This window comes from Mastigoproctus giganteus, chromosome 11 (genome assembly GCF_048544385.1).
Source record: "Mastigoproctus giganteus isolate SK-2022 chromosome 11, ASM4854438v1, whole genome shotgun sequence".
NCBI lineage: Eukaryota > Metazoa > Arthropoda > Arachnida > Uropygi > Thelyphonidae > Mastigoproctus > Mastigoproctus giganteus.
In genome coordinates this window covers 152,513,083-152,535,029 of record NC_143585.1, presented here as the reverse complement: position 1 = coordinate 152,535,029, position 21,947 = coordinate 152,513,083, and the positions used below count along the sequence as shown (strand labels likewise).

The 21,947-nt window shown below is 37.4% G+C and overlaps 1 protein-coding gene across 1 annotated transcript in view; it reads right to left on the bottom strand.

Moving 5' to 3' along the window:
• Nucleotides 1-21,947, bottom strand: part of LOC150078519 (uncharacterized) — a 541,829-nt gene that overhangs the window by 236,678 nt on the left and 283,204 nt on the right. Inside the window, exon 5 of the mRNA XM_090384590.1 lies at nucleotides 8,521-8,697. Within this exon, the coding sequence (XP_090240716.1) occupies nucleotides 8,521-8,697 (177 nt within the window). The remainder of the gene's footprint in view (nucleotides 1-8,520; nucleotides 8,698-21,947) is intronic.

Sequence of the window (21,947 nt, the reverse complement as noted above, 5' to 3'; positions counted from 1 at the left end):
GGAAGTCTTGTCTGACCAATTCAATTGAATGCTATGATGTGGTCACAAAGGAATTAGAGGCAAAAAATAATTTTGATATCATATAGATACTTGGATTTTGGAAAAGCTTTTGATACTGCTGCACATGGAAGACTACTGTACAAGTTGGAGCAGTATGGCATTAAGGGCAAGTTGCTGCTATGAATACAGGAATGGTTGATTGGGAGAAGACAGAGATTGGTAATCAATGGACACTGCAATTCATGGACTAATATATTATTAGTGGAGTCCCCCAGGGTTCAGTGTTGAGCCCATTGTTGTTTTCTGCATTTATCAATGATATTTATCAAGATATATCAGGCTTAACGTTGAAGTTTGCAGTTGATACAAAGGTTGGTAGGGTTGGTAATGACAGTATACTACTGCAACAGGATCTAGAAATGTTGGGAACATGGGCTGAGAAGTGGCAACTGAAGTTTAACATTGGCAAATGCAAAGTGCTGTATATGGGTAGCAGTAACCCCAGAGTAACATACAAACTGTGCTCAACTATACCCAAGGTAGTGGAGAATGAACATGACCTGGGGTAATTGTGCAGTCAAATATGAAGTTTATTGAGCAGTGCAAACAAACTGCCAAAGTTGGTCATGGAGTCTTGTCAATGAGTCAATGATGTACAGGAATTCTGCTAGCAAGGATAAGGAGGTGATTATCCTTTTGTATAATGCAATGATCAGGCCATACCTTGAGTACTGCATACAGGTCTGGAGGCAGACCTAATTTTAGGAAGGATGTAGCTTAGCTTGAAGAAGTACAGAGAACGGCAACAAGATAAGATTAAATCCTATGGATTTTTGTATCTGGGGTCATGTAAAAAGCTTGGTGTACTCTTCTGACATTAACACAGTTGAGGAATTGCAGCATCAGGTTGAAGGAGCCTTTCAGCAAATCAGAAATGACCCAGGAATGTCCGAGAGGATTTGCAACTCAATGCAGAGAAGACTACAAAGCTGCGTACAGATGCATGGACAGCATTTTGAACACCTTTTGTAACATCTGTAAAATCCTGTGGTGTTGAAACTAAAAATTAAAAATGTATTATCTTATGTTTAATAAAACATCCTTAGCAAAGGATTCACAGCTTTTTGCTAAACTAGTGCTCCCATAGTCAGTGGTGGATCTTGACAGAAAATATGCAGTATCTCGAAAATGGTTCATTTGCGGCCTGGTGTTCACTGGGACTTTTTTCTTATTTTAGTTTGTACTTTTCACCTTTATATTATTGACCATCATTTTTGAAACATCCTGTATAGCGCTATTAATTGTCTGGTGCTATTTCTGCTAATTTTTTGATAATCTCAACCTTTAAGAGGCCAAAACCTGGGCATTTATTGTTTTTGGTTTTAGACACTGCTATTTCTAACTCTTGTATAGTAATTGACATTTTCATATTCAGTGTTTTCATTTATAAGGTCTAGCTGGGTGGGTAAATGATCCCCGAGTTTCAGTCTGAATAATACTGTCTGGAATGTTATTTACAGAGTCTGCCCAACATAGGGTTGGGGTTCCATTTGGTTTGACAGTAGTCTCTAAAACATCTCCTCTTAGCAGCTTGTTGGTCATTATTCTGTAGACGACTTCACAAGGGTTATTGATTCCAGTAGTTCCCGCCAAGTGCCTCCAGCATTCCTTTTTCTTGTCCCTTATGAGGGCTGTATACTGATTCCTGAGAGTTCTATAAGAATCTCTCAGTGTATCCACCTCATTTTGTGGCCAAGATGTTCTGGCTCTGAAAATTTCTCCTTGTCTGGAACTCCCTTCTCCTGAGTACAGTCAGTTCAGAGCACCACCACCAAGGGACTACCTGCTTCCACGGTTTTTTCCATGGGATAGACAGATCTGCTGTTTTTGTTAAAATGTTTGTCATAGTCAGTGCTTGATTGACCGGGCTAGAGTTGCCTGGTCTAGATCACTCATTTTCCTGTTTTGTAGTTGAGCTGCTGTATGTTCTGAAAAAATCTGCCAGTTTGCCTTTTTGAGGTTATACCTTTTGATTTCCAACAAGGAGTGTTGGGGTGTTTGTAATTGCCTGTTTAGTTTGAAGGTGATGGCTCTATGATCTGATATGCTCCAGAATGGCTGGAGACACAGTCTGTAATTTTATAAGCTACTGAATTGGTGGCAAGAGTAACATCAATGTCACTCTCCCACATGGTACTGCTAAAAGTGGGAGATTATTTGGTTGACAGTATTGATAAAAAAGGCATGCAGCAGAACCAAAACATCTGTGAGACAGAGTGGAGAGACTGTTAGAAATGAGTCACTAATTAATCTAACTGCCCTCTGTTGAATGGAAGCTAGAATCATGAGAGGGGATTTAAGGGCACTGCTCTAGATGTGGGAACAATAAACCATGGTAGGATGGATTTGTGACTAGTACAGAGTAAGCAGCTATTTTGGAAGAAAAGTAATGTTGAGAGCAAAAGAGAAAACTCACTTTTTTAGATGCAGAGAAAACAATATTTGTAATGTGCTTATGCCAAGAGTGATTAGAAGTCTGGATAATCCCCTATAGAGATATATGAACTAGTATAGAAATCTGAGTGTCACCAATAGAAGCAGAAGATATACACAACTGTCAATGATCTAGAGCAGTGGTTCCCAAACTACTGAGATCTACAAACCCCTTCAAAAATGCTAATTTCATTTTCATTGCTTTTTTGGCCATTTACTATTATGGACAAGTGTGGAAATGCAGTTCCTGATACATGGTCAGGTGTAGTCCCCTGATGAAATATCTGATTGTGTATCAACATTTGTCGGCGCCTCCGTAGCCAGGTGGGAAGGAGCAGCAGTGCGTAGCACACGCTTCTTGATTAGACCGGGGTTCGAGCCCGTGACCACCAAATACGAAGGATGCGGAAAGGTCAGGGAATGACCACCGCATATCCCGGAGCAATATGGCCTTAGTTGCTAATGCTCATAAAAACCAAATAACAACAAACATCAACATTTGTTAGAGCTGACATCAGATCAGGCACATTTGACTTACCTATATTTTACCATTACCTAAATATGTTCCACCCATATCTGATGACAGCTTTACCACTTTATATTTTTATTTTTATATTTTATTGGTATTTTGCTGTACTAATTTTTCTTTACAGTTCTTTATGCACACTTTATTCAATATATTTATACAAACTTATATATATATATATATATATATATATATATATATATATATATATATATAAATAAATAAATAAATAAATAAATAATGTGTTGTTTGTAAAATAAATAGTGTCTGTGAAAATGGAAATGAAAAGTACACACAGTGCCTGAACTAAGAGAAGTTTAAGGGATAGTCGAAAGTGGAAGTGAAGTAGTGGTTAAACAAGTGAAATAATTTGAAAAACCTAGTGCAAAAATGAACTGGGACTGAGAAAGCAATAAAAAAAAATTAAAAATAATAAATAACACTGTATTCAGATATGGCAGGGCAATTTTAGCAAGAGGTCGAATCAGGGGATGGAAAATATGCAAAATCTGAATATAGTAGATGAAAATATGAAACATAGCCAGGAAATTCATCAGGGGACTATTCCTGACCATGTATCAGGCACTGCATTTTCAACTTGTCTGTAGTATTAGAAAAAAGTGGGGGAGCAAATATACGGCCTTTATCGTAATACTAATAGCTCTTCCCCCTTTTTCTAATACTACAGACAAGTTTGAAAATGCAGTGCCTGATACATGGTCAGGAGGAGTCCCCTGATGAATTTCCTGGCTATATATCATATTTTCATCTACTATATTCAGATTTTGCAAATTTGCCATCCCCTGATTCGACCTCTTGCTAAAATTGCCCAACCATATCTGAATACAGTGTTATTTACTTATTTGTTTCTTTCTTTGTTATTTATTATTTTTAATTTCTTTTCTTTGTTATTTATTATTTTTCATTTCTATTTTTGTACAATTTTTTTTTTTTTTTTTTTTTTTTTTTGCTTCGTCAGTACTAGTTCATTTTTGTACTAGGTTTTTCAAATTTTTTCACTTGTTTAACCACTACTTCACTTCTACTTTCGACTATCCCTTAAACTTCTCTTAGTTCAGGCACTGTGTGCACTTTTCATTTCCATTTTCACAGACACTTTATTTATTTTACAAACCACACATTATTTATATCCTTTTGCTTCCTTTAATGCTGCACTAATGTGTTTTGGAGCATTAGACATATGATAGCTTTTGTCATATTCCTTTTTCTGCTTATATTGCTTGTTAACAGTTGTATATTATATATGAATTATTTTAAAACTAATTTAAGGAAATAAATTGTGTTGCATATACTTTGCATGCAGCAACTAAAATGTTTAAATTGACATTACACTCTATTATTGTGTAGTTGAGGCATTTGAAGGAGTATTTCTGGTTTCAAATAGCATGAATATTTTTTTACAATTCTCCCAACTGACAAATGCTGCAACCAGTGTAATTTGTTATTTGTTTTTTTTTTTTTTTTTTTAGGAGCATTAGCAACTAAGGCCATATTGCTCCGGGGATATGCGGTGGTCATTCCCTGACCTTTCCGCATCCTCCATATTTGGTGGTAATGGGCTTGAACCCCGGTCTAATCAAGAAGCGTGTGCTACGCACTGCTGCTCCTGCAACCAGAGTAATGCAGGATAACTGTATTTATACTGGATTTTTTTTTTTTCTTTACTATGTAACTTGTGCGCTCTCTCTCTCTCTCTCTCTCTCTCTCTCTCTCTCTCTCTCTCTCTCTCTCTCTCTCTCTCTCTCTCTCTCTGTGTGTGTGTGTGTGTGTGTGTGTAATGAGTGAAAGAGATATGGTGTATTGAAGCTATTGCCGGATATGGTGTATCTGGCATTAGCATTAGTAGAAGCATATGATGTAAGAAAGCAAGCTTAAACATCATCAGCCCAAAAAAAAAACAAAAAAAAACAAAAAAAAAAAAAACCCATCCCATTTCACCATCCATTCTTTCCAAATGTTTGCCTAGTTCTGCCTTGAATTTATTTAAGCTATCAACTTTCACGATAGAATTTATTTAAGCTATCAACTTTCACGATAGAATTTATTTAAGCTATCAACTTTCAACTACCCGCTGGCTAAAGGCAAATTTCTGCACACTATTCTACAACTGTCTTTTCTCACTTTCAGTTTATGCCCCCTCAGTTTTGTAATTCAGAGCAAGAGGAAGAATCCTATCAGCACTGAGATTGCTCAATCCATTTAAGGCCTTATATACCTCAGTCAGATTGCCTCGCAGGTGCTACTCTCCAGATGCCATAATTTGGAGAACTTATGCCTTTCTTCATAAGAGAACCACTTTGTTCTCCACACCAGTCTTGTTGTCCTTCTTTGTACTTGTTCTAGCAACACGACATCCTTCCTAAAATGAGGCTTCCAGACCTGTACGCAGTACTCATGGTGTGGCCCTTATAGAAGGGAATAATCACGTCCTTATTACTGCTTGCAAAATTCCTGAATATCATTGACAAGATGCCATGACCTACTCTGGCAGCATGTCTGCACTGACAAAAAACTTCATATCTGACTGCACAATAACCCCCTGGTCTCCTTCATTCTTCACTACCCTGAGTGTAATACCACCCAGTTGGTATGTTACTCTGGAGTTACTGCTACCCATATGCAGTACTTTGCATATGTAATGTTAACTACAGTTACTACTTCTCAGCCTATCTACATAACTTTTGCAGTAGCATACTGTCATTAACAACAGTACCAACCTTTGTAACATCTGCAAACTTTCACATTAAATTTGATATACTTTCATCAGTATAATTGATAAATATACAAAACAACAATGGGATCGACACCAAACCCTGGGGGATACTGCTTATAACATTAGTCCACAAAGAGCAGTGTCCATTAATTACCACTCTCTGTCTTTTCCCACCCAACCATCTCTTTATCTGTAGCAGCAACTTGCCCTTAATGCCATACTGCTAAATTTGTACAGTAGTCTTCTATGTGCAACAGTATCAAAAGCTTTCCCCAAATCCAAACATATGATATCAAACTTATTTTTTGCATTCAGTTTCTTTGTGACCACATCATAATATCCAATCAAATTGGTCAGACAACTTCCCCTTAACAAACCCATGCTATGTTGAATTATTACTGCAGTCGTGTTTAGATGATCCTGCAATTCTTCTTTAACCAGTAACTCCATTATTTTCCCTAGAACAGAAGTCAAACTAACAGGTCTGTAATTACTCTGTCACCCTTTGATCTCCCTTTGTGAATTGGAGATACATTTGCACATCTCCAGTCCCTGGGGAATTCCCAAGAGTCCAAGGATGGTCTCATAATTATGGCTTAGGGTTTGCTTCCTTCCTTTGCCACTTCCTTTAACATAACTGAATAGATCCTATCCACCCCAGGCGCATTTCTTCCGTTTAACTTCAACAATTTTTCCTCCACTTTGCTCTCAGTTATTACAAAATCATTTAACTCCTTGTTATAGTTTGATAAACATTTGGCCTTCTACTCCTTGATTAATTCTTCATGTGTGAATGTAGATGAAGAATACTCATTTAGTTCGGCAGCTATCTGAGAATGATCATATACAGTCAAACCATTGATATCAAGTGGACCAATCTGATTCATACCCTTCGTTTTATAGTTTATATAACCAAAGAACTATTTGTATCCTTTGCCAAAGATTTCTCATAATCTGCCTTTGCTTGCCTAACCTGCTTTGTGACTTGATTGCCGCCAAGCTTATATCTACCATAGGCATCTGTGTCACCTGATAATTTATATGCATTCATGCGTTTTTCTTCTCTGCCACGAGTCTCAGTTCATCTGACATCCATTTGGACTTAAACCTGCAACAGTAATTCTTAGCTGGAACAAAAAGCCTGGTAGCTTCTAAGATTACTTCCTTGAATGCTTCCCATTTAGAATTTGCTATTTGTAACATCATCAATTGGCCCACTGTATAGAATTTAAAAAATCTTTGAGACCACTATAATCACCTTTATGAAAGCAAAACCCTTCCCTTTACTCCTGATGGTAGTTACATCTTTAAGTAAATCCCACATCAATACACTGTGATCACTGCCACCTAGGGGTTCCTTTATCTGTAACTTCTTAATGCATGAATAAAAACTGCTTATAATCGGATCAAGAGTGTTACTATCTCTAGTTGCCTCTCTAACATGCTGCTGTAGAAAACAATCATCCAATAAATCCATAAAGGCCTTGCTAGTGTGCGAGCAAGTTCCAGACAATATTTGGGAAGTTAAAATCCCCGTTCACTCTGATTTACTGGCTCACTCTATTTCTTTGTACAACTGTTCATTTTATTCATCAGAGTCATTAGGCCAATAACAAACTCTACACTCATTTTTGCTTTCCCAGTGCTTATGTCACACCAAACTGACTCAACATTGCACTGTCCATCTATGTCAACTGGATGCACTTCCTTAAATTTTATGTATTTCTTAACTAACAGCATAACCGCTCCTCCCTTCCTACCCTGTCTACCTTTCTGTACACATTGTACTCCCAAATTCCAATTCTGCATTATATCTCATTCCCATTTTGCCCATCCACTTCTTTCTAATTCTAAAGTAATCATCAATTCTAATAATAAGATTATAGTCCGTCATAAGTTCATAATGAGTTTAACGTGTTACGAATTTCCCCAAATATTCAGTTTCTGTTTTAAGGCAAATATCATGACTACACTTTTTACCAATGATATTATCATTTTTGGACACAATAACAGAAAAATTTAAGAAAGACTTAAAAATAATGAAAATAAGTACGATTAAATATAAACAGATTCAGTGGCTCTATTGGTCACTTTTCATATAAGGTAATTTTCCAAATTAGTAAAACATTTTAACCAAGCTATCATTTTTTAAATAAATTGTTAAACAACATTATTGTTATTAAACACAATTACATGTTAAATGTTCTAAAATATGTTTAATTATTTAATTCACACTTTCTTTGCTACTGAATAGGTATAAATACAAAGGGGGATGTTTGTTGTTTGTTATTTGGAGCATTAGCAACTAAGGCCATATTGCTCCGGGATATGTGGTGGTCATTCCCTGACCTTTCCGCATCCTCCATATTTGGTGGTGATGGGCTCGAACTCCGGTCTAATCAAGAAGCGTGTGCTATGCACTGCTGCTCCATCCCACCTGGCTAAGGATATAAATAGAAATGGTATAAATAGAAATACCATTGTGATTTTTAAAAGTTGCTGATAACATGAACATTCTAAATACGTGCATGCCATACAGTTGGGATTTAACTATATAATGATTTTCTCCCAACAGTTTATAAACATGAAAGCCTTTACAGCCTGCTAAAATCTCTTCACAGTCTACTGGGTGGTGTGCAATCCACATCTTTTCAAATTTTGTGTCAGAGAATTATGAACAAAGGTACATAAGAAGTAAAAAAAACAATTTGGTACACATTTCCTTATTGCATCAAAGTAGATTCTATGATCTCTGAATAAGTGTTACCTTCCAATTTCTCGTTCATCACCAGAATCACTAAATATATCAGAAAATGGAGACTCTGCAGGACAGTCTGAGTCACCTTTATTGCTGTCACTAAATGAGGGAATTCGACTGGCAACATGTCTGTACTTGGGATTCCCATTCAACACTTTTTCTAGATTTTCTTCATGCTGTTTGTTTCTGAAAGAGGGCATAAAAACAACATAAAACCAACAATAAAAAAAAAAGCATATAACAGCATGATCAAAAGAAAACAAGTTTAATAATTTAGCAACCGAATATTCTTAATTGTGTCATCTACTTCAATATTATAATTACAAAATGAATTATAGCCTTAAAAAAACACTGATGATCAAATTATACTTGGTAACACTTAAGGTCACTTAGGTTATAGAAAAAAAAAAAAAAATTCAAATCCATTAAAGTTAAATAATTTATAAATATATTTTTTTAAATTAGCTTTTCTCAATTATATTTTGCCTAAATATGTTGACTAAAAAATTCCACAGCTCACTGAACACCCAAATTTCAGATGATTAAACCACAAATTACAACAGAGAGAGAGAGAGGTTTCTAAATTAAATTTGGTAATCTGGTAAATAGTATACTACATTTACCAGAATTGAGTTTTTTTTATCTCCCCCCCCCCTTTTCTCGAGCCAAGCTGATTAACAATTACAACTTTTAATTACTTTTACAATCTTTTATTAAAAATTTAATTTTTTTCGCTTTCTTTACTATCTACATAATTAAAAAATAACTTTGAAAATGAAATGCACAAGACATAATTCTTAGGGGTTTTGGTATTTAACTATATAATATGGGTGTAAATACACCATAGTTAACCCATAAATTTGAACTACATACGTAGTATGGAAGGCATCTTTTTAATTGTATCTCATATTGTGGTTGCCTTCACAACAAGATAGTGGTATTGCACTACTTCAAATAAATAATGCTTCTCTAGTAGAGAAGACTACTGTTATTTATTTTCAGAGGATACCACCACCCAAACGATCGTTTCGAAGCTATTGGGCTTCATCATCAGTGGGCAGGCAGGTACCCTGGTAATGCAACATGCCATCACAGTTGCAAAGTTATGTCCATAATAAGCAATAATGAGTCTATTTGGTGTGACATAAACACTGAGAAAGAGAAAATGAGAGTAGGAGTATGTTATAGGTCTAATGACGGTGGTAAGTACAATGAACAGTTGTGCAGAAAAACAGAATGGGCTAGTAAATCAGAATGTCTTGTAATGGGGGATTTTAACTTTCCAGATATTGACTGAAACTTGTGGTTTGGTCACTCGCACACTAGAAAGACTTTTATAGATTTATTGGGGATTGTTTTCTATACGTTCGAGGGGCAACCAGAGGGAGTCCGCAATGATGACGCATGCATTAGGAATTTACAGATAAAGGAACCACTAAATGACAGTGATCACAGTGTACTGATGTGGGATTTAATTAAAGATGTAATTATGATCAAGGGTAAAGGAAAGGGTTTTTGTTTTCGTAAAGGTGACTACAGAGGTCTCAGACAGTTTTAAATTCTTTAGAGAGGGATCAATTGATGATGTTACCAATGGTGAATTCTAAATGGGAACCTTTCAGGGACTTATCTTGGAGGCTAAGAAATACTGTTCAAGGTTCAGGCCTAAATGGATGTCGAATGAATTAATGAGGCTTGTCGCAGAGAAGCTGTTGTTTGTTTGTTATTTGGTTTCTAGGAACATTAGCAACTAAGGCCATATTGCTCTGGGATATGCTGTGGTCATTTCCTAACCTTTCCGCATCCTCCATGTTTGGTGGTCACGGGCTCGAACCCCAGTCTAATCAAGAAGCATGTGGATTGCACGGGGTGCCTCCATAACTAGATGGGCAGGAGCAGCAGTGCGAAGCGTGTGCTAGGCACTGCTGCTCCTGCCCATCTGGTTATGGAGGCACCCCGTGGCAAAGAAGAAAAATGTATGGGATGCATATAAATTATCAGAAGATACACATGCCTATGGTAGATATAAGCTAGTCAGGAATCAAGTCACAAAGAAGGTTAGGCAGGCAAAGGCAGATTACGAGAAATCTTTGGAAAAGGACAAAGAGAAAAACAGCAAAGAGTTCTTTACTTATGTAAACTCTAGAAGGAAGGGGATGAATCAGATTGGTCCACTTAACATAGATGGTACGACTATTAATGATCTTGCTCAAGGAACTGATAAACTGAATGAGCTTCTGCGTTTACATTCAAACATTCAAGGAGGGGAATGCCAGAAGTTTATCAACAAGGAACTAAGGAACTAAGTGATTTTGTGATAACTGAGAGCAAAGTGGACGAGAAATTGTTGAAGTTAAACATAAAAAAGGCACCTGAGGTAGCTGGAATCTATCCATTTATAATGAAGGAGGGAGCAAGGGAAGTAAGCAAAACCTTAGCCATAATTATGAGATCATCCTTCAAGTCAGGGGAGGTCTCCATGGACCGGAGATGTGCAAATGTATCCCCAATTCATAAAGGGTGACACAAATAATTATAGACCTGTTAGTTTAACTTCTGTTCTGGGGAAAATAATGGAGTTGCTGGTTAAAGAGGTGATACAGAATCACCTAGACAAGATAGCAGCAATAGTTCAGATACAGTATTTATTAAGGGGAAGTGTTGTCTGACCAATTTGATTGGATACTACAATGTGGTCATAAAGGAACTGGCTACTAAAAATAATTTTGATATCATATACATGGATTTCAGGAAAGCTTTTGATACTGTTGCACATGAAAGACTACTATACAAATTGGAGCGTATGGCATTAAGGGCAAGTTACTGCAATGGATAAAGGGATGGTTGAGTGGGAGATGACGGAGAGTGGTAATAAATGGACACTGCTCTACGTGGACTAATGTTATTAGCATAGTCCCTCAGGGTTCGATGCTGGGCCCACTGTTGTTTTGTGTATTTATCAATGATATCGATGAAGGTATATCAGGCTTATTGTCCAAGTTTGCAGATAATACAAAGGTTGGCAGGGTTGTTAATGACACTAAAGACAGTACGCTACTGCAACAGGATCTAGAAAAAATAGGCTGATGGGCTAAGTGGCAACTGAAGATTAACATTGACAAATGAAAAGCACTGGATATGGGTAGCAGTAACCCAAAAGAAATGTACCAACTCTGTGGTACAACACTAAACGAGGTGGAGAATGAAAAAGACCTGGGAGTAATTGTGCAGTCAGATATGAAGTTCTCTGAGTAGTGCAGATGGGTTGCCAGAGCAGGTATTTTGATATATAGTAATTTTGCTAGCAGAGACAAGGAGGTAATTATCCCTTTATACATTTGTATATGGCAATGGTCAGGTCCTTGATTACTGTATACAGGTCTGGAGGCCTCATTTTAGGAAGGATGTAGAGTTGATAGAACGAGTACAGAGAAGGGCAACAAGACTGGCAAGAGGAACAAAGGGGTGTACTTATGAAGAAAGGCTTAAATTCTGCAAGTTGCAGCATCTGGAGACTAGGCACCTGCGAGTTGATCTGACTGAGGTGTATAAGTCCTTGAATGGTTTGAGCAGGCTCAATGCTGAAGGGATACTTCCGCTTACTCAGACTAAGAACCTGAGGGGGCATAGATTCAAATTGAGGAAAGACAGTTGTAGAATAGATGTGCGGAAGTTTGCCTTTAGCCAACAGGCAGTTGATTGTTGGAACAGACTTTCATCTGTTGTGGAAGTTGATAGCTAAATAAATTTAAGGCTGAACTATACAAACATCTGGAGTGACCAGATGGTGAAATGGGAAGGGTTTTTTTTTGGTTGATGCTGTATAAGCTTGCTTTCTTGCATCATATGCCTCAACCAATGCTAGAACTAAATTCCAGTGCCACCTACAAGTCCATCACTAACAACAGCAGTATCATTTCAAAGGAGTTAATTGCTTTCAGTAAGAAACTTAAAATCAGCTTTAATAACTACAATTTTCCTTATATTTATTTTGTTCCCAAGTTCCACAAAAACTCCACAAGCTTTAGGTTTATTACTTCCAGCAAATACAGCTACACCAATAAACCTGGCAAAACTTTGGAAAGGTTACTTAAACCTATCATGGACATCCTTCCTGATAGTAGAATAATTAATAACAATATACCAGTTATTAATGGTCTGAATACAGAGAACATCTCTCATGTGCAAACTTTTGACTTCAATAGTCTATTCACCAGCATAGACCTAACTAACTTAAAATCAGTCTTGAATGAAATATACAATAACTACAAACATATATTACTGTTGTAATTCGGTTTATTGGAACAATCTCATTAATCTCTGCATCTCCAATAACTACATTTTTTATGGCAAATCTGTATACTTCCAAACCAAATGTACCCCGATGGTTAGCCCCGCTAGCTGTGTCTTAGCTAACCTATATCTTTACTGGTCTGAGACCTCTCTACTCTCAGACATAAAACTTTACAGATATATTGGTGACTTGTTAGTATTCAACTAACGTACATTTATGCAGCACTTTGCTGATATTTGCCACTTCAGAACTTACCCTGGAGAAAACAAAAGGATAATGACTTTTCAACCAATTAGTTAGACCTGGATATCAATATCAACAGCCCTCATACCACAATCAACATATATAAGATTCTGGTCTAGAGGCCTCATTTTAAGAAGGATGTTGAGCTGTTGAACGAGTACAGGAAGGCAACAAGATTAGTGAATTGAACAAAGGATTGCTCTTACGAAGAAAGGCTTAAGTTTTGCAAATTACAGTGTCTGGAGACTAGGCACTGGTGAGGTGATCTGATTGAGGTGTATAAAGCCTTGAATGGTTTGGGCATGCTCAATGCTGATGGGATTCTTCCTCTTGCTCAGAATAATCACCTGAGAGGGCATAAATTCAAATTGAGGAAAGACAGATGTAGGTTAGATGTGCGGAAGTTTGCCTTTAGCCAACAGGAAGTTGGTTGGTGGAATCGATTTCCATCCTTTGTTGTGGAAGTTGATAGATTAAATAAATTTAAGTCTGGGCTGGACAGGTATTTGGAACGAATGGAGGGGTGGAATGGGAGCGTTGTTTTTTTTTTTTTTTTTTTTTTTGGCTGATGCTGCATAAGCTTGCTTTCTTGCATTATTATTATTATTATTATTATTATTAGCGATAGGGTGCAAGGAAGCCTGAGGCTTATGCTGCACCATCCAAAAAAAAAAAAATTTCTGACTTACCCTGCGAGAGAGAGAAGTAGAAGAGAATCACCAAGGTGATGATATCCAGTTCAGGACCTGAGTGACAAGTGCATACTCACCGGATGTGAGCCCTAATGCTAATGCTAAAGACCCCCCAGGGGCTCACATCTGGTGAATATCGGCTTGGCACACCCAGTGTCCTGAGTTGCTGGATATCATCATTCTTAGCTAACCTGGATAAAATTCCCCCTTTCTACTTTTCTCTCTCTCTCTCAGGGTAATAGGAGGAATTTTTTTTTTTTTTTTTGCCAGTGCAGCATAAGCCTCAGGTTTCCTTGCACCATATGGCTAATAATAATAATAAAAGAGATACTTTTAGCTTTAATGTAGTCAGTTTTACCCATTTTGCACTCTAACATTTCTAAAAAAGTACATGCTAATATAATACTCTCCCAATGCATCAGAAATGCAACAATATGCAATAGCAAAAGTCTCTTTTCTGACAACATCAAACTACTCCATAATAAATTGCTATGCAATAATTTCCCTACGCTTTCCTCTACCATCATTTCGAAAAAGCAATAAATATTAAAAAATTCAAAAAACTTATAAACTACAACTTTGATATAAACAAGGTATTTGCCGTTTGATTACATATTACTTTTAGGCCTGTACATAATGTATAGTTATAAACTCCTGTAGCCTGTCGTGTCGCAAGGTGTAGAAAGCTTGTGCCCATGGATTTGCCACGGGGGTTTTGTTATATTGTGTTTTGTTATGTCCTGCTCGCTGTTTTGTTAAGTTTTGTCAATGTCATTATTTGTATTTCAATTTTTTCTTCTTTTTTACATTTTCTCAATAAAGATACCAATACTGACTTAAACACATGAGGCATTTGTCCAGTCTACCGTTCAGAGACCGAATATGGTACAGGTTTAGCAACCCCGGACAACCTGAGCACAACTATATTTCCCTTCTTCCAACTGCTTTCTACTGTCTTTAATAACTACAACTTATTTCTCGTGCACAATTAGGCTGGCTGAAAGCAATATCGAGATGCTATTCCTCTGTTATTGCTCCTTTTTTCTTCTTAAACAAAGTTTAGTGGTGTCTTTCCTACACTACCCTGTTAGTCACTGATTCTCCCTTTGCTGGAACTTTGCCTCATTTGTTTAATTGCTTACTTCCCTATCACACAGGTATGGTTCACTTTGACAATTTCACACCTCCTCCCCCCCATCACTCGGGGTTACTTCAGCTGATATATAGGGTGTTTCAAAAATGATGGTCAATAATTTAAGGGTGAAAAGTACAAACTAAAATAAGCAAAAAAAGTCCCAGTGAATATTGGGCTGCAAATGAACCGTTTTCAAGAAAATGAACATTTTCTGTTAAGATCTGCCACTGACTATGGGAGCACTAGTTTAGCTGCGAATCCTTTGCTATTTAGCAAAAAGCTGCAAATCCTTTGCTAAGGCTGGTTTTATTAAACATAAGATAATTCATTTTTAATTTTTGGTTTCAACACCACACGATTTTACAGATGTTACAAAAGGTGTTCAAAATGCTGTCCTTGCATCCCTGTGCAACTTTTTAGTCTTCTTTGCATTGAGCTGCAAATCCTCTCAAACATTCCTGGGTCATTCTGATTTGCTGAAAGGTTCCTTCAACCCGATGCTTCAATTCCTCAACTGTGTTGATGTCAGAAGTGTACACCAATCTTTTTACATGACCCCAGATACAAAATTCCATAAGATTTAAATACTCTTCATTGCTGTAACCTCTTTCCGTGTTGACTATCCTTTGACAATTACTAGTATGCCTGATACATCTCAGAGCATTGAGAGAGGGGAAGGGAGAAAATGAGCATAACTTAACCTAAACAAACAAGTCAGTGGTGGATTCCAACTCTGTACAGTTGGAATCCACCCAGAACTTTAGGTACCATCATTATTATTTTTATGTTAATCTAATTTAATTTCAGGTTATCTGCTTTTACCTTGTTGGCATTCTCAATTTTATCATGGAAATTACAAATGACAGGTCAGCACCCCTACCCAATACACTGAAAATAAACATTTGTCTATATACAGGTCAACCATCACTAATCCGGCCACCAGTAATCTAGTTCCACCGCTAATTCAGACATAATTTCCACGAACGTAATTTCAAATTTCACCGGTTGGCGCACCGATCTGCCGCTACTGTTTTGGTGGTGTTGGTTGCAGCATCAGCTGTCAGCTCGAACTCGTAAATGCCGGCAAGCTATTCCTACTTGTTTTTGTGCATTTATTATTATAACCTGCTCACATTTAATCTCAGCCATGGTTTCAATGCATAAAGAAAGTGCATTTATTATTATAACCTGCTCACATTTAATCTCAGCCATGGTTTCAATGCATAAAGAAAGTGCTTCTCATGGTGTAAAGCGCAAATACCGTACATTGTCCATAACAAATAAAGTTGAACTTCTGAAACTCGACAGTAGTGTGTCTGTGAAAAGTTTAGCTCTGCTTATTTGTAAATTCCATCAATTTCTCTCAGTTTCTCTTATTTTAGTAATTTTCTTTTAGCCATTCCTTTTTAAATTTTTTTTTTACAACACACTTGTACAAACTTGCGGAAAAATACAACACAATATTATATACAGTGCTCTGATGAACTTGTTTTCACAAACAATACTGAAAAACTTATTGCAATGTTTGAGAGTTTATTTTATCGCAATTAGTTTTATTGCAGTGCTCGCTACGCGGGCAATAAACTAATCACAAACGACCTTCATATGGATGCCATAATAGTATCACACATATGTGGCTGACATGGCTTCTCAAGAAATAAAGTAACCTACTGGGCCACGTCGGCCACATATATACGATACAAAAAAAAAAAAAAACTTTTTTTTTGATATTTTAAACAAAAAAACGACAACACTGACATTACAATAATTATTTTAGAAGTACTAATCAAATTATTTGCTAAATATTTTTTGGCTCCTGGGGAATTTTTTTCTTAAACTAGTTTGGCAATCAATGTGTTAATTAAAGGTAGGATGAGGTGGTTAGCTGTTGGGTAAACTGTATGTGCTAATATAACAACTGGTGATCTGGCAAATTCACTAATCTGGCACCCAGCAGGTCCCAACGCTGCAGGATTAGTGATGGTCGACTTGTATGTATATATATATATATATATATATATATATATATATATATATATATGTATCCAATATTTTAAATTAAATAAAATAAAACATAAGCCAGTAGTATGGCAAAAACTGTAGAGTGAAAATTAACATAAAAATAACCCAAATAAACAAACGAACGAAAAAAAAGAATAGACATAATAGTAGCCCGATAACCCTTGTATAATTTCGAGTTTTAAATCCAATTAATAAAAACTATACAAATTTTAGGATAATGCCAATTATATAATAATTTAGCGGTACCCCCCCGAGAGGTACCAGTTCCGAAAGACGTGAAATATCACCAAAAGAGGGTTAAAGGAACTACCAACCGATAACAAAATCAAAATAAATTAAAATAAATATAGACTGACCATTATGCCCCATATCGACAGAGGACCACGAGGCCTCGTGGTCCTCACTCACACACTAGCAAGGCTTTTGTGGATTTATTGGATGATTGTTTTCTACATCATCATGTTCGGGAGGCAACTAGAGGGAGTAATACTCTTCATTTGATTATCAGTAGTGATTTTTCATGCATTAAGAATCTGCAGATACACGAACCACTAGGTGGCAGTGATCACAGTGTGCTGAAGTGGAATTTACTCAAATAGGTAACTACAATTAGCGGTAAAGGGAAGGGTTATGGCTTTCGTAAAGATGACTACAATGGACTGAGACAGTATTTAAATTCTATACAGTGGGACCAACTGATGTTACCAACAGCAAATTCAAAATGGGAAGCATTCAGAGAACTTATCTTGGAAGCTACTAGGCTTTACATACCAACTAAGAAATATTGTTCAAGGTTTAGAACTAAATGGATGTAAGATGAACTAATGAGACATATGGCAGAGAAGAAAATGCATGGGATACATACAAATTAACACGTGACACAGAAGCCTATGATAGATACAAGTTGATCTGTAACAAAGTTACAAAGGAGGTTAGGCAGGCGAAGGTAGATTACGAGAAATCTTTGGCAAGGGAGGCAAAGAAAAACAGCAAAGAGTTCTTTACTTATGTAAACTCTAGAAGGAAGGGGATGAATCAGATAGGTCCACTTGATATCGATTGGTCAACTGTTGATGATCCTGCTCAGGTAGCTAACAAACTAAATGAATATTTGCATCGACATTCACAGATGAGGAGTTCTTCAGCGAGCGGGATGCCAGAGGTGTATTCAACTCTGGCAGTAAGCTAGAGAATCTTGTAATAACTGAGAGTAAAGTGGAGGAGAAATTGTTGAAGATAAACACAAGAAAGGCACCTGTGGTGTATGGGATCTATCCAGGATCTATTAAAGGAGGCAGCAAAGGAAACCCTTAGCCATAATCATGAGAGCTTCCTTGGACTCAGGGGAGGTATCCACAGACTGGAGTTGTGCAAATGTGACCCCAATTCACAAAGGAGGATCAAAGGCTGACACAAGTAATTATACACCTGTGAGTTTAACTTCTGTTCCAGGAAAATTAATGGAGGCACTGGTTAAAGAAGCACTGCAGGATCATCTAGACAAGACTTCAGTTATAGCTCGGACACAAGATGGTTTTGTTAGGGGGAAGTCTTGCCTGATCAATTTGATTGGATACTGTGATGCAGTTACAAAAGAACTGGATGCAGGGAATAACTTTGATATTATATACTTGGATCTTAGAAAGGCTTTTGATACTGTTGCACATGGAAGACTGCTGCAGAAATTGGAGCAGTGTGGCATTTGAGGCAAATTGCTGCTACAGATAAAGGTGTGGTTGAGGGGGAGAAGACAGAGAGTGGCAATCAATGGATACTGCTCATCTTGGACTAATGTTATTAGTGGAGTCCCTCAGGGTTCAGTATTGGGTCCATTATTGTTTTCTGTATTTATAAATGATAATGATGATGGTATATCAAGCTTAATGTCCAAGTTTGCAGACGATGCAAAGATTGCCATGGTTGTCAAGGACACTACTGACACAATGCTGCTGCAACAGGATCTGGGTGAGAGGTGGTAAATGAAGTTTAACATAACATTGACAAATGTAAAGTACTACATATGGGAAACAGGAACCCCAGAGCAATGTATCAACTCTGTGGTACTACACTGACAGTGGTAGAGAATGAAAGGGACATGGGGGTGGTTGTGCAGATATGAAGTTCTCTGAGCAGTGCATACGGGCGGCAAAAGTAGCTCATGGTGTATTGTCAATGATATATAGGAATTTTTCTAGCAGGGATAAGGAGGTGATTATTCCCTTGTGTAAGGCAATGGTCAGGCCACACATAGAGTACTGTATACAGGTTCCGAGGCCTCAATTCAAGAAGGATGTAGAGCTGCTGGAATGAGTACAGAGAAGGGCAACAAGATTATTGAATGGAACAAGGGGGTGCTCTTACGAAGAAAGGCTTAAGTTTTGCAAATTACAGTGTCTGAAGACTAGGCACTGGCGAGGTGATCTGATAGAGGTGTATAAAGCCTTGAATGGTTTGAGCAAGTTCAATGCTGATGGGATTCTTCCTCTTGCTCAGAATAATCAACTGAGAGGGCATAAATTCAAATTGAAGAAAGCCAGATGGAGGATAGACGTGCGGAAATTTGCCTTTAGCCAGCGGATGTTTGGTTGGTGGCACAGACTTCCATCCCTTGTTGTGGAAGTTGATAGCCTAAATAAGTTTAAGGCTCAGATGGACACGTATTTCAAACGAACAGAGGGGTGAAGTGGAAGTGGATTTTTTTTTTGGCTGATACTGCATAAGCTTGCTTTCTTGCATCAAATGCCTCTGCTAATGCTAATGAATCTGATGAGTATAATGAGCAATTCTGCAGAAAAAAAAAGGTCAGTTAATCAGAGTGTCTTATAATGGAGGATTTTAATTTCCCAGAGATTGACTACAATTTGTTGGTTGGTCATTCATACACTAGCAAGGCTTTTGTGATTTACTGGATGATTTTTTTCTATGGAAGCATGTTTGAGAGGCGAATAGAGGAAGTAATACCCTTGATCTGATAATCAGTAATGATTCTTCATGCATTAAGAATCTGAAGATAAAAGGAACCACTAGGTGGCTGTGATCACACTGTGCTGAAGTGGGATTTACTCAAAGAGGTAACTACCATCAGGGGTAAAGGGAAGGGTTTGTGCTTTCGTACAGGTAACTATGGTGGTCTTTAAATTCTATGCGGTGGGACCAACTGATGATGTTACCAACAGCAAATTCAAAATGGGAAGCATTCAAAGAATTAATCTAGGAAGCTACTAGGCTTTTCATACCAACTAAGAAATACTGTTCAAGATTTAGGCCTAAATGGATGTCAGATGAACTAATTAGACATGTACCAGAGGGAAAAAATGCATGGGATACATATAAATTAACAGGTGACAAAGACGCCTATGATAGATATAAACTGGTCTGTAACCAAGTCACAAAGGAGGTTAGGCAGGCAAAGACAGATTACAACAAATCTTTGGCAAGGGATGGAAAGAAAAACAACAAAGAGTTCTTTACTTATGTGAACTCTAGAAGGAGAGAGATGAATCAGATTGGTCCACTTGATATCGATGATCCAACTGTTGATAATCCTGTTCAGGTAGCTAACAAACTAAATGAATATTTTGCACCTACATTCACACATGGGGAGTTATTCACAGAGGGGAATGCCAGAGGTGTATTAAACTCTGGCAGTAAGCTAGATAATCTTGTAGTATTTTTTTTTAAGAGTAAAGTGGAAAAGAAATTGTTCAAGATAAACATAAGAAAGGTACCTAGGATGGATGGAATCTATCCAGTTATGTTAAAGGAGGCAGCAAAGGAAGTAAGCAAACCCTTAGCCATATGAGAGCTTCCTTGGACTCAGGGGAGGTACCCATGGACCGGAGATGTTAAATATGACCCCAATTCACAAAGTAGGATCAAGAGGAGACAAAGATAATTACAGACCTGTTAGTTTAACTTCTGTTCCAGGGAAATTAATGGAGGCACTGGTTAGAGAAGCATTGCAGGATTATCTAGACAAGACTCCAGTTATAGCTCGGACAGAGCATGGGTTTGTTAAGGGGAAGTTTTGTCTGACCAATTTGATTGGACACTATTATGTAGTCACAAAGGAACTGGATGCAAAGAATAATTTTGATATCATATATTTGGATCTTAGAAAAGCTTTTGATACTGTTGCACATGAAAGACTGCTGCACAAATTGAAGCAGCGTGGCATTGGGGGCAAATTGCTGCTATGGATAAAGGGATGGTTGAGTGGTAGAAGACAGAGAGTGGTAATCAATAGACACTGCCCTTCATGGACTAATGTTATTAGTATAGTCCCCCAGGGTTCAGTTTGGGTCCTTTTGATGTTTTCTGTATTCATCAATGATTGTATATCAGGCTTAATGTACAAGTTTTCAGACAATACAAAGTTCGGCATGGTTGTTAATGACACTAATGACAGTACACTGTTGCAACAGGATCTAGAAAAGTTGAGCAGATGGGCTGAGAGGTGGCAACCGAAGTTTAACATTGACAAATGTAAAGTACTGTATATGGGAAGCAGTAACCCCAGAGTAACATATCAACTGTGTGGTACTACACTGACAGTGGTAGAGAGTGAAAAAGACCGGGGGGTAATTGTGCAGACAGATATGAAGTTTTCTGAGCAGTGCAGATGGTCTGAAGAGTAGACCATCTGCACTGCTCAGAAATGGTGTCTTGTGAATAATATACAGGATTTTTTCTAGCAGGGATAAGGAGGTGATTATCCCTTTGTATAAGCAATGGTCAGGCCACAATTGCTTATACAGGTCTGGAGGCCTCATTTTAAGAAGGATGTAGAGCTGTTTGAATGAGTACAGACAAAGGGAACAAGATTAGTGAATGGAACAAAGGGTTGCTCTTAGAAAGAAAGGCTTAAATTTTGCAATTTACAGCATCTGGAGACTAGGCACCTGAAAGTGATCTGAGTGAGGTGTATAAAGCCTTGAGTGGTTTGAGCATGCTCAATGTAGGGATTCTTCCTCTTGCTCAGAATAATCACCTGAGATGGCATAAATTTAAATTGAGGAAAGACAATTGTAGGATAGATGTGCGGAAGTTT